Source organism: Rhinoraja longicauda, chromosome 13 (assembly GCF_053455715.1).
Source record: "Rhinoraja longicauda isolate Sanriku21f chromosome 13, sRhiLon1.1, whole genome shotgun sequence".
Taxonomy (NCBI): domain Eukaryota; kingdom Metazoa; phylum Chordata; class Chondrichthyes; order Rajiformes; family Arhynchobatidae; genus Rhinoraja; species Rhinoraja longicauda.
The window spans coordinates 31,658,357-31,671,477 of NC_135965.1; the positions used below are offsets into that span (position 1 = coordinate 31,658,357).

The window sequence follows — 13,121 nt, forward strand, 5'->3', positions numbered from 1 at the left end:
TTGGCCCTTTCTGCTGTTTTGGGATTGTTGAGATTTTTGGAAAGAACGTTTATTGTTTTAGTGCTCCAGAATTTATACAAGTTCCTTGTTTGGCAAAAATGCTGACTTGAATCCCAACACTCCAGAATAGACAAAAATGCTACAGAAATTCTAGGCATGGTAGAATGTGAACACATTAGAAAAATGGTGAATTAACAGCTAACCGGGTTAAAGAACCTTGCCGTATAAATTTACTATGGCACATTTAGGATGACCATGTGCATCGGGCAGAGAGTTATAGTTCGGATAGCTTGACCTACAGACTTTGGGCTTCACAGATAATTAAAATGTGAAATTACAAGCTGTACTATCCCTGGGGGAGTTCCATGTGGTCAAGGCAGCCCTATCCTTATGTTATTGTAATTTTTATAGAATCAGACTTGTTTGATGTTCTCTATCTACTGTATCCTGTGTAAGGTAATCTTTTATTTGTTGATGAGTTTGTTTTTGTTGCAGTTCAGACTTTGTTTCTGATTTTGAGATGATGTTACAGAAGAAGAAAGATCAAAACCGGAGGCGGCGGCGAAATCGGGATGGTGGCACTTTCATCAGTGATGCGGATGATGTGGTTAGTGCTATGATCACCAAAATGAACGAAGCAGCAGAGGTAAGTCAACTGGTTACTGACAGTGAGGCTAGATGGGGCTTGAGTAATTAGTCAAAGTACTCAAAATAGGAGGAGACATAGGCCACCTTTCCTCTTAAGTATGCCCAGCCATTCACTATAATGACTGGTTAACCCTCAGCTCCTCCTCCTGTGTTTTCCATTAAATTTGCTTCCATCATGCTGTTGGATTATGAAGACTGGATGGTAATAGCTCCTTCAGTGACAGACTCCTTCACCCCAAGTGCGTGAAGGAGAGATATAGGAGGTCCTTCCTTCCCGCTGCTGTGAGACTGCACAACCAGCACTGCTCCCAGCAGACGAGTCAACAGTAACAGCTAAGAACACACAGAAAACTGATGACAATTTATATATCTTTTATTTATAATGAATGATCTCTTGCTCTCTTTCTATCCACTTTGCTGCTGTAACACTGTAAATTCCCCGGTGTGGGACGAATAAAGGAATATATTAAATATTAATATCCCATCATTTGGATGTTGGTATGTCAGCATCATCCTGTCCCCTATTCATCTTTTGAATGAATAGAATATTTTGACATTAGATTTTGTAAAATATTCCACTGATGTCAGCCAGGTAGTTTAAGAAAATTACTGCAGATGCTGGTACAAATCGAAGGTATTCACAAAATGCTGGAGTAACTCAGCAGGTCAGGCAGCATCTCAGGAGAGAAAGGAATAGGTGACGTTTCGGGTCGAGACCCTTCTTCAGACTGATGTCAGGGGGGCGGGACAAAGGAAGGATATAGGTGGAGACAGGAAGATAGAGGGAGATCTGGGAAGGCGAGGGGAAGAGAGGGACAGAGGACCAGGTAGTTGATTAGCAAGCATAGTTTTGCGCATTTCATTGGATTATAGATAACCCGATTGAATGGGAGTAATCAGCAACAAAGCAAATCAAAGTGAGTGGAATATATCACACAATCTAGTGCTGAAAACACTCTGTACCTCTGATGAAAGAATAGGGAACAGGATGATACTAAATGAGAATGTAAAAATAACTTCAAATGCTGGAAAACTAAAACAAGTAGAAAATGTTCAAAATATTCAACACTAGCAGGTCAGGCAGCATCTGTTCAAAGTGAAACAAAATTAGCATTTCACTTCAAAGACCCTTGGTTTAAGTGTTTCTAGATTTTCTGTTTTTGTTGCAGGATCATTTGCCTGTACTACACTGTAATATAGTGATTGGATTACTAGATTATTGTTTTGTAGTTTTCATCATTTGATTTAAAAGGAAAGGAGCTTGAGCTATGATGGTAGTATGAACATGTTGGAAACCATGGAGATAGTAAAGGAAAGATAGATGAATTAGTGTAGCAAATAGAAACTAGTTTTAACAGTTTCAACTTTGGTGTATCTCATTCAGAATTGTCTAATTTCTCATCATAGAAACATAGTTAAAAAAAGGGCTCAATGCTTCAGGATATAGAAGTTGCATGTGGGCAAAAACAAGTAAAAGAAAATTAGAGCAGAGAAGGCTGAGGGGTCACTTGCCAGAGGTATAAAATTACGAGAGGGATAGAAGGGGTAGATATTATTTCCCCCCCCCCCCATGGTGGGAGTGTCAAACGCAAGAGGGTATGAGTGAATGATGAGAAATAGGTTCAGAGGAATCTGAGTGAACTTTTTCATAGAAGTGTGGTTATAGTCTGGAACATGCTGTCTGACAAAGTGGTGTAGGCCAAGACTATTAGGACATTTAAGAAATATCCAATCACGTACCTGAATTGCCAAAGAACAGAAGTCTACAGATGCAATGCAAGTAAATGAGATTAGTGTAGATAACTACAACAGACGTGGCAGTCTGAAGGACTTGTTTCTGTTCTGTGGACAATATGATGTGATTGCTAAGGATCAGATGCAATTACTTGTATCTTTCCAGACTCTGTGCTATGTTTGTTGTTTTTTTTTGTCTTGGCAGGAAGATAGGCAACTCAATGGCCAAAAGAAGCCAGCTTTGAAGAAACTGACCCTTCTCCCGACAGTCGTAATGCATTTGAAAAAGTTAGTAGTGATTCACCCCAATTAGAACATAGAACAATGCAGCACGGACGAGCCCTTCGGTCTTCAGTGTCTGTACTTGAACGTGGTGCAAAGTTAAACTAATCCTGACAGCATCCTGGTAAACCTCTTCTGCACCCTGTCAAAATCTTCCACATCCTTCCTGTAAAGGGGTGAACAGAACTGCACAAAATATTCCAAGTACATCCTAATCAAAATTTTATAAAGCTGCAACATGACTTCCAGACTTAGAATACAGGATTCTTCTGTACATTAATGCTGTTAAGGTTCTTGCCATCAACTATACCTTCCCCTTGCATTCAACCTCCCAAACTGCAACACCTCACCTTCGCTTAGATTAAACTTTGTCATTTCTCGGCCCATTTCTGTACTTTTAGTTTTTAGTTTTAGAGGTACTGCGGGGAAACAGGCCCTTCGGCCTACTGAGTCCGCGCAGACCAGTGATCCCCGTACACTAGCGCGATCCTACACACTAGGGCCAATTTATAATTTTCACCGAAGCCAATTAACCTACAAACCTGTACGTCTTTTAAGCATGGGAGGAAACCCGAACACCCGGGGAAAGCCCACCTGATCATGGGGAGAACGTACAAAATTTGTACAGACAGCACTCGTAGTCAGGATCTAACCCAGATCTCTGACGTAGTAAGGCAGCAACTCTATAGCTGTGCCACCATGCCTGCCCAAACTGTGACTGCTCCATATCTTGCTATATCCTTTGACAGCCTTAAGTGTTCACAATTTCACCAATTTTAATGTCTGCAAACTTACCAATCAACCCATCTACATTTTAATTTTAAGTAATTTATACGCATCTCACAAACAACAGAGACCCCAGCGCAAATCCCTGTGGATCAAAATTACAATCTATCTGGTCATCCAAGAATCCCTACCTTGCCATCCCTATATTTCCTCCTTACTGGAACACGCTGGTCCTGAACTCTCTTCTGTTGGTCTTTAAATGTCTCTCCACATCAGATGTGGACGTGCCCAATAACACCTGTTCCCAATTTTCTCTCCCTAGCTTCTGCCTTATAATAATCTACCTTACTCCAATTTATTACTTTCTCCCAAGATCCAAACATATCTTTATTCATAACTAGTTAAGGCGTAATGGTGTTGTGATCACTGTTCCCAAATGTTCTCCCACTGTAATGCCAGTCACTTGGCCAGGCTCATTTCCCAATTCAAGGTCCAGTGTGATCCTTCTTCAAATTGGTCTATCCAGAAATTGTTTCAAGAAACCCCCTTTGAGATTTCAGGGAAACAAAGTGTTGAGTTTATTCATTCCCATTCGCATTAGTAACGCATCCACTGGCAAGAGATCCAAGCTGTACGGATTGGGCAGATACAATGATATCTTGCGTGTATGCGTGATCTCCAGATGTTCAATGACCTCGCCGACCTCAAACGGTAACTTATTGGCGCAGTTAGATTGAAACTGACAAATGCAGCGATGAACTTAAGAAAAGTGTTAATTCACAGGCCAAGCAGTGAAACGCATTTTGAGTTGAGATGCATTTTGTCAGTGACTTGTATTCCACAATGACTTCTTAATGTTAGGCCAATCCATTGCATTGAGGGTATTATTTCATAATCAACACAGATTGGAATTAATACTTTGAATGCCTTTTTATTATATCTATCAAATTTTAATTTGTGAAAGGACATGTTCTGCAGTTCCCTTTAAGAACTGTAAAAGATCCTGTGCCCAGTGTGATTGTATATTTATAAGAACTGTGAAATCCTGAATACATCTACATGTACACAATTTAAATTGCATTTTTCTTGCCTTTTTTGAATACCATTAAAACATTTTTAAGGAACATCTTTTAAATGTTGCTCTGAGATGGTGATTTAAAATACCTGATTGCATGATAATAATTTTGTAGAGCACGGCATGGATTCAAGCCCTTCAGCCCACCAGGTTCATGCTGTCCAGCAATTAGCTAACTGCACTCCATTTTCCTGCTTGCACATCCACCAACTCCTTCTCCTAATCCCTTTCCCACAATTAATTTTCCTGCCATGGATCTTTATCAGGGGAACTTTAGATTGGCCAATCAACCTGCCAACCAGCACGTTTTTGGCATGTGGATGAGGACACAAGCTTGCAAGAAAACTCTCCCACTCATAGGATGAATATGTAAACACCACACAGCCAGCACCCAAGGTCAGGATTAAGCCTGGGTCAGTGTAGCAATTAGAATTCCTTTTTATGGAGAGTTTTTTTATTATCCTGTAATAGAAAATATCAATAATAGCAAAATTTGCATGAATCACTCTCAGGTGATGTGCAGAGAAAAGACATGTAGTTGCTCGGGATCCTGAGATAGCCACAGGTTTAAAGGAGTGTGAAAACCTCTTGACCTAGGAGAATTAAAGTAATGTGTGTCTAGTTTGAGAGAAATATTTTGAGAATAATCGCAACTAAATTGTCTTATTTCTTCCTGTTGATGCTGAGTTTCCTCTCAATTCTTGCAGACAGGATTTGAAGGACACTTTTATTGACAGTGGGGTGATGTCTGCTGTAAAGGAATGGCTCACCCCATTACCAGACAAGAGTTTGCCACATCTCAAGATCCGTGAGGAGTTACTAAAGATACTACAGGAGGTAAGCAAGTGTGCACGGCCCTATGATATGAGCATTGGATTTTAAAGGCCAGTTTTAATATCTGTAATTAACATTTCAATTATTTTTGAACAGCTTTTTCTCCTCTACCCATAACCCATCACCCCACTGTACATCTTCACATTTTCTAAAGCTTAATAAGGACATTTTTAATTAAGATTGCAATCATCCAACATAGCACTCCTTCAAGTGAAAACGCTGCTCATTTATATTTTTTCTTTAATTACCCAAGCCTCCAGAAAAACCTTTGTCCAGTATGTAGTACATCTTAATTCATCTTCTGTAAGAAAATCCATTAACCCCTCTTCAGATACACCCACTTTTGTACAGGTCTCACAAGGCTGAGAGGTGAACGGACATTTGAGTTTGGTGCCAACAGGTCAAAAAGTCAGGTTGAGAATCACTTCTGTGCCTGTTCATATTTGCCTAAGATTTACCAAATCATCAACTAGACCAAATGTCTTCACTACTTTCTTCAGAGATTGGTACTGTGAAACCATTATGCCAATTGCATCCCGATGTAGAAGAAAAAAATGAAGAGGTGGGTGCACAAAAATGTTCCCCCTCTGAAGACACTGAATATTGCAGGGTAAATAGACACATAATGCTGGAGTAACTCAGCGGGCCAGGCAGCATCTTTGGATAGAAGGAATGGGTGATGCTTTAGGCCGAGACCCTTCTTCAGGCTACAGATTGCAGGTTCATGTGAGCTGCAAGTCTCAGTCTCCATTGTAAAGAAAGTGATCACAACGTTGTCAATATTCATAACGTGCCCAGTCTTGGCAACATTCTCATGCATTATCCTTGTCCCTTTCTTGGTGCTGTGGTGACTAGTACTGAATAAAACTCAGTAGTTTAACTCAATGGAGTTATCTCCTAAACTTGCCTTAGCATCTTTGAATGTAATTGATTATGTTTTTGCTTGCAGTTGCCCAGTGTGAGTCAGGAGACTCTGAAGCACAGTGGGATTGGGCGTTGTGTGATGTACTTGTATAAACATCCCAAGGAAAATAGAATTAACAAGGAACTTGCAGGAAAGCTCATCAGTATGTTTGTCTTAACTCTTACTTTCTTAATTTTTCTCCTTATTTTATAATGTATGTTGGGATATAATCCAATGGAGCTGGTTATCCCCCAGCACGTCAGTTTTCAGTAATTTATTGCCATAAACACCTGGATATAATGAAATCCCTTATTCACTTGAAGCTCACAGAATAAATGGCACACATACAGTAATGATAAATTACTGTAAATAATAAATACAATGACAAGTGCAAATCAGCAGAATGCTACAAGATTGTAGTGCAATCCAGATCAGTGCAAATAAAAATTAAAGCACAGTAATGGAGTAACCAATTGAGTTAGAGTTAACATTAAGAGTGTTAAAGAAAAAGAAACAGTACTTCTAGCCGGGGAGTATGAAAGAGGTGATTGGTTCAGGAGTCTGTTGGCAGTGGAGAGGAAACTGTTTTTAAGTGGATGTCTCAGCTTTCAAGCTCCTGTATCTTCTCCAAAAAGGTAGAAAAAGGAATGGCCAGGGTGGCAGGCATTCTGATACGATGCACCATGAAGATGGATTGAATTGAAGGAAGTATTGAGCCTGTGACAGACTGGATTGTATTCACCACACTGCAGATCCAGTCAGCCAAGAGCAGAGTAGTTGTCAAGCATTTTGTCAGTGCTTGCAACTCTGCCAGTTGCACCAGTTCTAATAAAGATTGATGGTTCCAAGAATTCCTTTGAAATAGCAATGATGGACAGGAGGCTTTTATTGCTGAAACTAATGGGTTTCTCAGAGTGGAATGGATAATAAGGAAAAATTATCACAGGGAGCAGTTTTAACTGTCCCAGTACTGTTCCTCAAAGAAAACCCAGATGGTTACACTATTTATCCGAAGAACCCCTCTCTCAGAGTACAATTCTTTGCGTGAAAGTATCTTCATGTTGTTGTGCAGGGACCAGAGGATCTATGTACATACTTCAGAAATGGTTTTGATTCTGCATGCGTTTTTCAGTGGGTCCATTGGGACCTGTCAAGTTTGAATTTTCAGTTTTACCAAACATAGGAAGGACTGATATATCCCTTAATGTTGAAGCCCATGTTTTATTTGCAGGGATCATTATCACCCCCACTCTGAAAATCTCTAGACTTTGCTGAGGTTTTGTTTCCATCGCTGCTCAATTCCCACTGTTACCCTTCCATGTAATCAGTCAACGGGCCAGTCTTCTGAGTTTGACAGCACCAGCAGGCAGAATTGGCACTGAGACATGAAGTGCCCTTGCTCTGTGTTAGTTCTTTTTGTCCAGAAGGTTTCACCTTGCAGATTATTGAAATCTGAGCGAAAAGCTCTTAATTTTCTGGCTTTCTAATTGTGATTGTAATTGTAATTTGTTTTTCTCCCAGATGAGTGGTCAAGACCCATTTTTGGCTTGACATCAAATTATAAAGGAATGACTCGAGAGGAACGAGAGCAGAGAGACCTTGACCAGATGCCAACCCGTCGACGTCTGAGCAGGTACATGATCATGAATTGTAATTAGAGGATGTACCATACATCTGTCCTTTAGGTTTCTTGTGAATGGGACCTTTTTTCACCCTCTTGCATCACTCCAGAATATGTCTAATTCATACAAAAGTGGCTGGTGTCAAACTGCTGTTGTTACACCAACAAAAAATGATCACAGTTGGTCAGGTTGACAGGGACGAAAAGATTACAATCAATGTATGAGTAGAATTTTACTCTAAAAACCAACCTCTAATCTCTCAAAATTTACCCGTCCATAAATTTGCATACGTAACAAGACTGGTGAATTCAGCAGTGTCAAAGAGAATGGGCATTGTCTAAAATAGGAATGAAAGTTGAAAGCTTGATAATCTTGCAAGTTCTCAGAAAATAGTCGTCTTGTTACCTCATCTCGTTTAATCATCTCGCAGATGATGTACCATTCAAATAATGTAGGCATTAGAAATCAGTGAATAACTATAAATTACTTCCTACTCTGTGATCTGGTGCACAGTGCAGCAGGATCATAATCACAGTGTAGCAAGAATATAAAGCCTCTAATAGTATGGTATGCAAGGTGATGTTTAGTCAGGTGGACCTGGTGTGATTGGTTCCAACGTGAGTCTTTGTTTCCAGGCCAGGCTGATGAGATGACAACTTTTAGGGACCTTGCCTGGAATCCCAGACTGAGCTGGGGATTGGAGGGGGGGGGGGGGGGGCGGTGAACTGCTACTATTGCTTCAAATGACCTAGGATTTGAATGTGATTAATTGTCATTTGATCGCATTTTTTTTGTGCTCAACTTCCTGTGCGTGTTCAGGATCTACATAAAAATAGGAATTGCTGACAAAAAGAATTAAAATTATCCTCAACATTGTCTCATCTAAAGATTTTTTTTCTGCTCTGGCCTTTCCATTTTGCATTGTAACAATTTCATGCTGTGTCCTCTATCGTCAAATTCAACATCCCCTTTTCCATTCGACAGAAAGGCTCTGTTATTCTACTGGTTAGTAAATTTAAGAACCTGTCTTCAGTTATTGATTGTCTGGAAGTGAAAATCCAAAAGGCTTCAACTGCCAAATCTGATCACAGATGTGCACTGCAATTTCACAGTATCATAGGACCGTTGAAATCAACAACATCACGTGGTATTTTGTGCCAGTTATTGGGAACAAGCCAATGCTAATCACACTATTGCCTTTGTCCTTCCCTGTTTGTTTCTTTGCTGCAAATAGTTAAGAAGCAAGACCAAGATGCAGTAATTCCTATAATGTTAGAGTTAAATGAATATGGTTTATTGTTCAAAGCCTATATTGTTATGGGTTCCCTCCTAAATTGAAGATGTTCTCCATCAATCCCTTATTTACATTCTCATCTTGGACTGATATGGTCCTCCAATGCTGATTTACCATTGGGTATTCTAGCTTTAGCTTTCCAAGCAAAATAAAAACAGAGGTCAGAATGTTGTTGTTACATAGATTAGGAAATCACCAGACAGTCAAGATGGGAAATTTCATAAAGGAAGCTATATATACGACACCATTAATAGTGAAAAAGGATTAGTGAAAATAAGTTTTGCTTAAGTCTCCCCATTCCCAATAAAGGCACAGTGCCTTTTATATCTTCTACTTCCTCTGTGTCAGCAATCCTATTAATATGATGAGATTGAACATCTTTCAAAGAATGGAGAAGGATTTACCTTCTGTATGTAACTCGGTGTTTTCTGGAATAACACTGGTGGAAAGTTCTACTGCAGGAGAATGTAAAGAATGTACCTCTTCGCCAGATTTCACCTTGGTAGGTAAAAATCACTACTGTGGTTATATTCTCAATTGGAATGTTGGTGCCTGGGTGGTTTATGTGATGACTCTTTATCTTTTCATTTGTATAGCTATATATTTGCAAAAGTTTTCGTATTGCATTAAATCTCCACTGTTGGGTCCAAAGCGCTTTCACAATATGTTAAATGATGTTTGCTGCACAAGGTTCTGGTGTTGGGAATTAGCGAATGGTGAACACGGTGTTTTTCTAGATCAATGGGAAATGTGTGATCATCTCATTGACTGTAATCATGTGATTTTGTTTTTAAGAACCAAATTTATTGTGGTGGTTGGGAGATCACCAAATGGATTGTTAAAATGGAAAGACTAGTTTGCAATTATAGCTAACCCCCTAATGAAATGAACAGAACAGATCTGCTCAGCTGCCAGACTGATAAGGAATCCATGATGGACACACATCACTCCTCACTCCATATCACCACTCCTCACTCCATATCATTTCACTAAACTTATCCAGTCCAGTTCTGAGTTTGTACTAATTCTTGCACAGTTTCTTTCACCTGATTATCTATTTCCAGTTTGTCTTTCTGTCTCCACTCTGCCTTATTATTATTATTTCATTGTTTACTGTGAATAGCCATCTTGCGGAGTTTCCGTAACATTTGCAATCTATTCTTTTTCTCCAATGTGGCTGCCCACCCTGTCCCTTAAACTCTGCCTCATTCATTCCATTTATTAAAAAATGCTAGGTACGAAGAGAGTGATGACAACGAAGCTGATGCCTTCTCCATTGATCAAGGACGCTACCCCAGGTTTCCAATTTAGTAATTTTATTACTTTTTTGGCATTTCAAAAACTTTATTTTTTTACTGCTTGTTAAATAACATTCCAGGTTTCTCTAATAATGGAATTTTTCAAAAAAATTGAACTGTTCTGAAAAATCTAGTTCCTCTTTTATTGCGTGTGGTTGAATCCTTGGGGAAAACTTCTCTATATTGTTAATATCTGTAAGTGAACATTCAGGCTAATTCCTGCCCCAGAGCCAGCCAGGCTGCAGTTCACTATGACAGTGACTAAATATTAAAATTGGCTTGGCTATGGAACACAATTTTGATTGTTTTTCATAATTTTGCTGTGATATCCCTGGTCAATATCAATAAATAGTCAAAGCTTTGTGATAAGATACCACGTTGCTGGTGTAGGAAACCAGGTTTTACTTGAACAACGCCTCATATTCCCCTTGGGTATTCTACAGCTCAATGGCATGAATGTTGAATTTTCCAATTAAAGGGAACCCTTGCCTCCATTACTCTTTTCAGTCTCTCCTTCTGATCCACCTTTTGTAATCCATTCGTATTTTCTTTCCCATATTGTCCTTCCAGCACCTCCCCCCCCAACCCTATAACCCATTTTTGATGTCATCTCCTACCTGGTTCCATCTGCCTTTAACCTCTCCCCTAATAAGTCCCTTTAACACCTTCCTTATTTATCAGATTGCACCACTCTAAGCCTTTCTGTTGCTGTTTATCTATTTTGTTAACATATGAACATTCAACCTCCACCTTCATCCTCCTTACATCTGGCTCCATCTGCCCTTTTGTTTCCTTGTTTGCTTCCACCCATCAATCCCTTGCCTCTTTCTCCCAACTCCACATCTTCCCCTCCCCACCTGGTTCATCTGCTCATCATCCATCACCCCTCCTCTGCTCACTTGTTGGCCCTTGTCTCACCCTCTCCTCCCCTCTCTTAATGCCAGGTGTCTTCCCTCCATCCTCTGTCCTGATACAGGATCTTGACCCAAAGTGTAGATAATTTATTTTCCCCCCACAGATGCTGTTTGATCCACAGAGTTCCCATCACAATTTTCTGCACTATGTTTGCACTTTTCTTTCTCTAAGAGAAGGCAATATGTTTCTTTTAAAGGTGATGAAAGACAATAATTAATCAAGTAGGGTGTGAAATGTGCAGGTCTACCAAGTGTAATTAGGTCACTGTAAGAGAAGTAATGCAGGGGGAAAGTACGATTAATTTCAGGATCAGGAATGAGAATGCAAGCATCTACTTTTTTTGCCCCTTTACTAGAGTTGTAATTTTTCATAAATTTTCAAGGTGAACATTGTCTGAATAATATTAATTATCCCAAGCGCTGGTTTTGCTATGGTGTAACTTCAGCTGTTGTAGCAAATCTTGAAATCCTATCTATGCAGATGGAGGATATAGAGATTGTTAATTTATGCTGGTTTCCTTTAAAGTAGTGCAAGTATCTTTGTCAGGTCTGTAAGTGCATTTGCAAGGAATTAAACAACTTATTTTCATTCTTTTGTAGTTCTGGTGGGCAGACCCCTCGCAGAGATCTGGATAAGGTGTTGACAGGAGAGGAAAAGTAAGTGATGAAGAAGGCAAAGTGGAGCTGAAGCACTGATGCAAAAAGCTGGAATTTAGGACTCACACGTCCATCATTCCTTATATAATCGCGTTTTTTAAAATAACTGAAAGGGGAGAGAATATAGATTGAAAGTATTTTAAAGCGTTCAGTATAAATCACTATCAAATATTAAGATCGTTTTAAATACTTCACTAAGCTGTCATTTGTTTTGCTCAACTTTAGGGCGCTTCGACCTGGTGATCCGGGATTCTGTACAAGAGCCAGAGTGCCACGGCCATCAAATCGGGACTACGTTGTTAGACCAAAGTGGAATGTAGAAATAGAGGCGAGCAGGGTGAGTAAGGAAGAGCGACTTGAGTTGGCAGTGTGATTGTGGTTTAACAAAACATGTTATGGGGCAGCTGTAGAGTTGCTGCCTTCCAGAGCCAGAGACCCGGGTTCGATCCTGACTACGGGTGCTGTCGCACAGAGTTTGTATGTTCTCCCTGTGACCTGCGTGGATTTTCTCCGAGATCTTCGGTTTCCTCCTACACTCCAAAGACACAGATTTATAGGTTAATTCGCTTGGTATAAATGTAAATAGTGTGTGTGTAGGATAGTGTTAGTGTGCAGGGATCGCTGGTCGGTGCGGACTCGGTGGGCCGAAGGGCCCGTTTCCGTGCTGTATCTAAACTAAACTAACCATTCTTTTGTAGTCTTTCTGCTGAAGGGTTAGCACGCAACAAAAGCTTTTCACTGTACCTCAGTACACATGATAATAAACTAAACTCAACTCGGGAAGGAAAGAATAACTTGATCAACTTTTTTTTCAATACTTGTCTGCTAGGGTTGATTACAGAATAGGAAACTTCTTCATTTAGAGATAACCCTGGAATAAATGTTGTTTTGGTAGGTAAGGTGACCACCCACATGCTGAGCATATAAACATTGTCAGTAGTGATACAAGGTGTTTTTGTGATGTGTTACATACATTAATAGGTCTTGCAGTTAATAATTGTCTGACAATGCCAAATCTATCTCTAGTAGTTTAAATATAAAACTGTCCAAGTTGCCGATGTGTCTATGATGTTATTTGGTTCAGTTGGCCACTGCAAGTTGTAGAGTGGCTGGTCTCTTGAGTATTCAGAGCC

The 13,121-nt window shown here is 39.8% G+C and overlaps 1 protein-coding gene across 1 annotated transcript in view; it reads left to right on the forward strand.

The window, feature by feature from the left end:
- The window catches only part of iws1 (interacts with SUPT6H, CTD assembly factor 1), a 42,605-nt gene that overhangs the window by 25,891 nt on the left and 3,593 nt on the right, over window positions 1-13,121 (forward strand). The window contains exons 8-14 of the mRNA XM_078410728.1: window positions 496-646; window positions 2,588-2,670; window positions 5,173-5,302; window positions 6,249-6,366; window positions 7,725-7,836; window positions 11,932-11,988; window positions 12,214-12,325. Of these exons, the coding sequence (XP_078266854.1) occupies window positions 496-646; window positions 2,588-2,670; window positions 5,173-5,302; window positions 6,249-6,366; window positions 7,725-7,836; window positions 11,932-11,988; window positions 12,214-12,325 (763 nt within the window). The remainder of the gene's footprint in view (window positions 1-495; window positions 647-2,587; window positions 2,671-5,172; window positions 5,303-6,248; window positions 6,367-7,724; window positions 7,837-11,931; window positions 11,989-12,213; window positions 12,326-13,121) is intronic.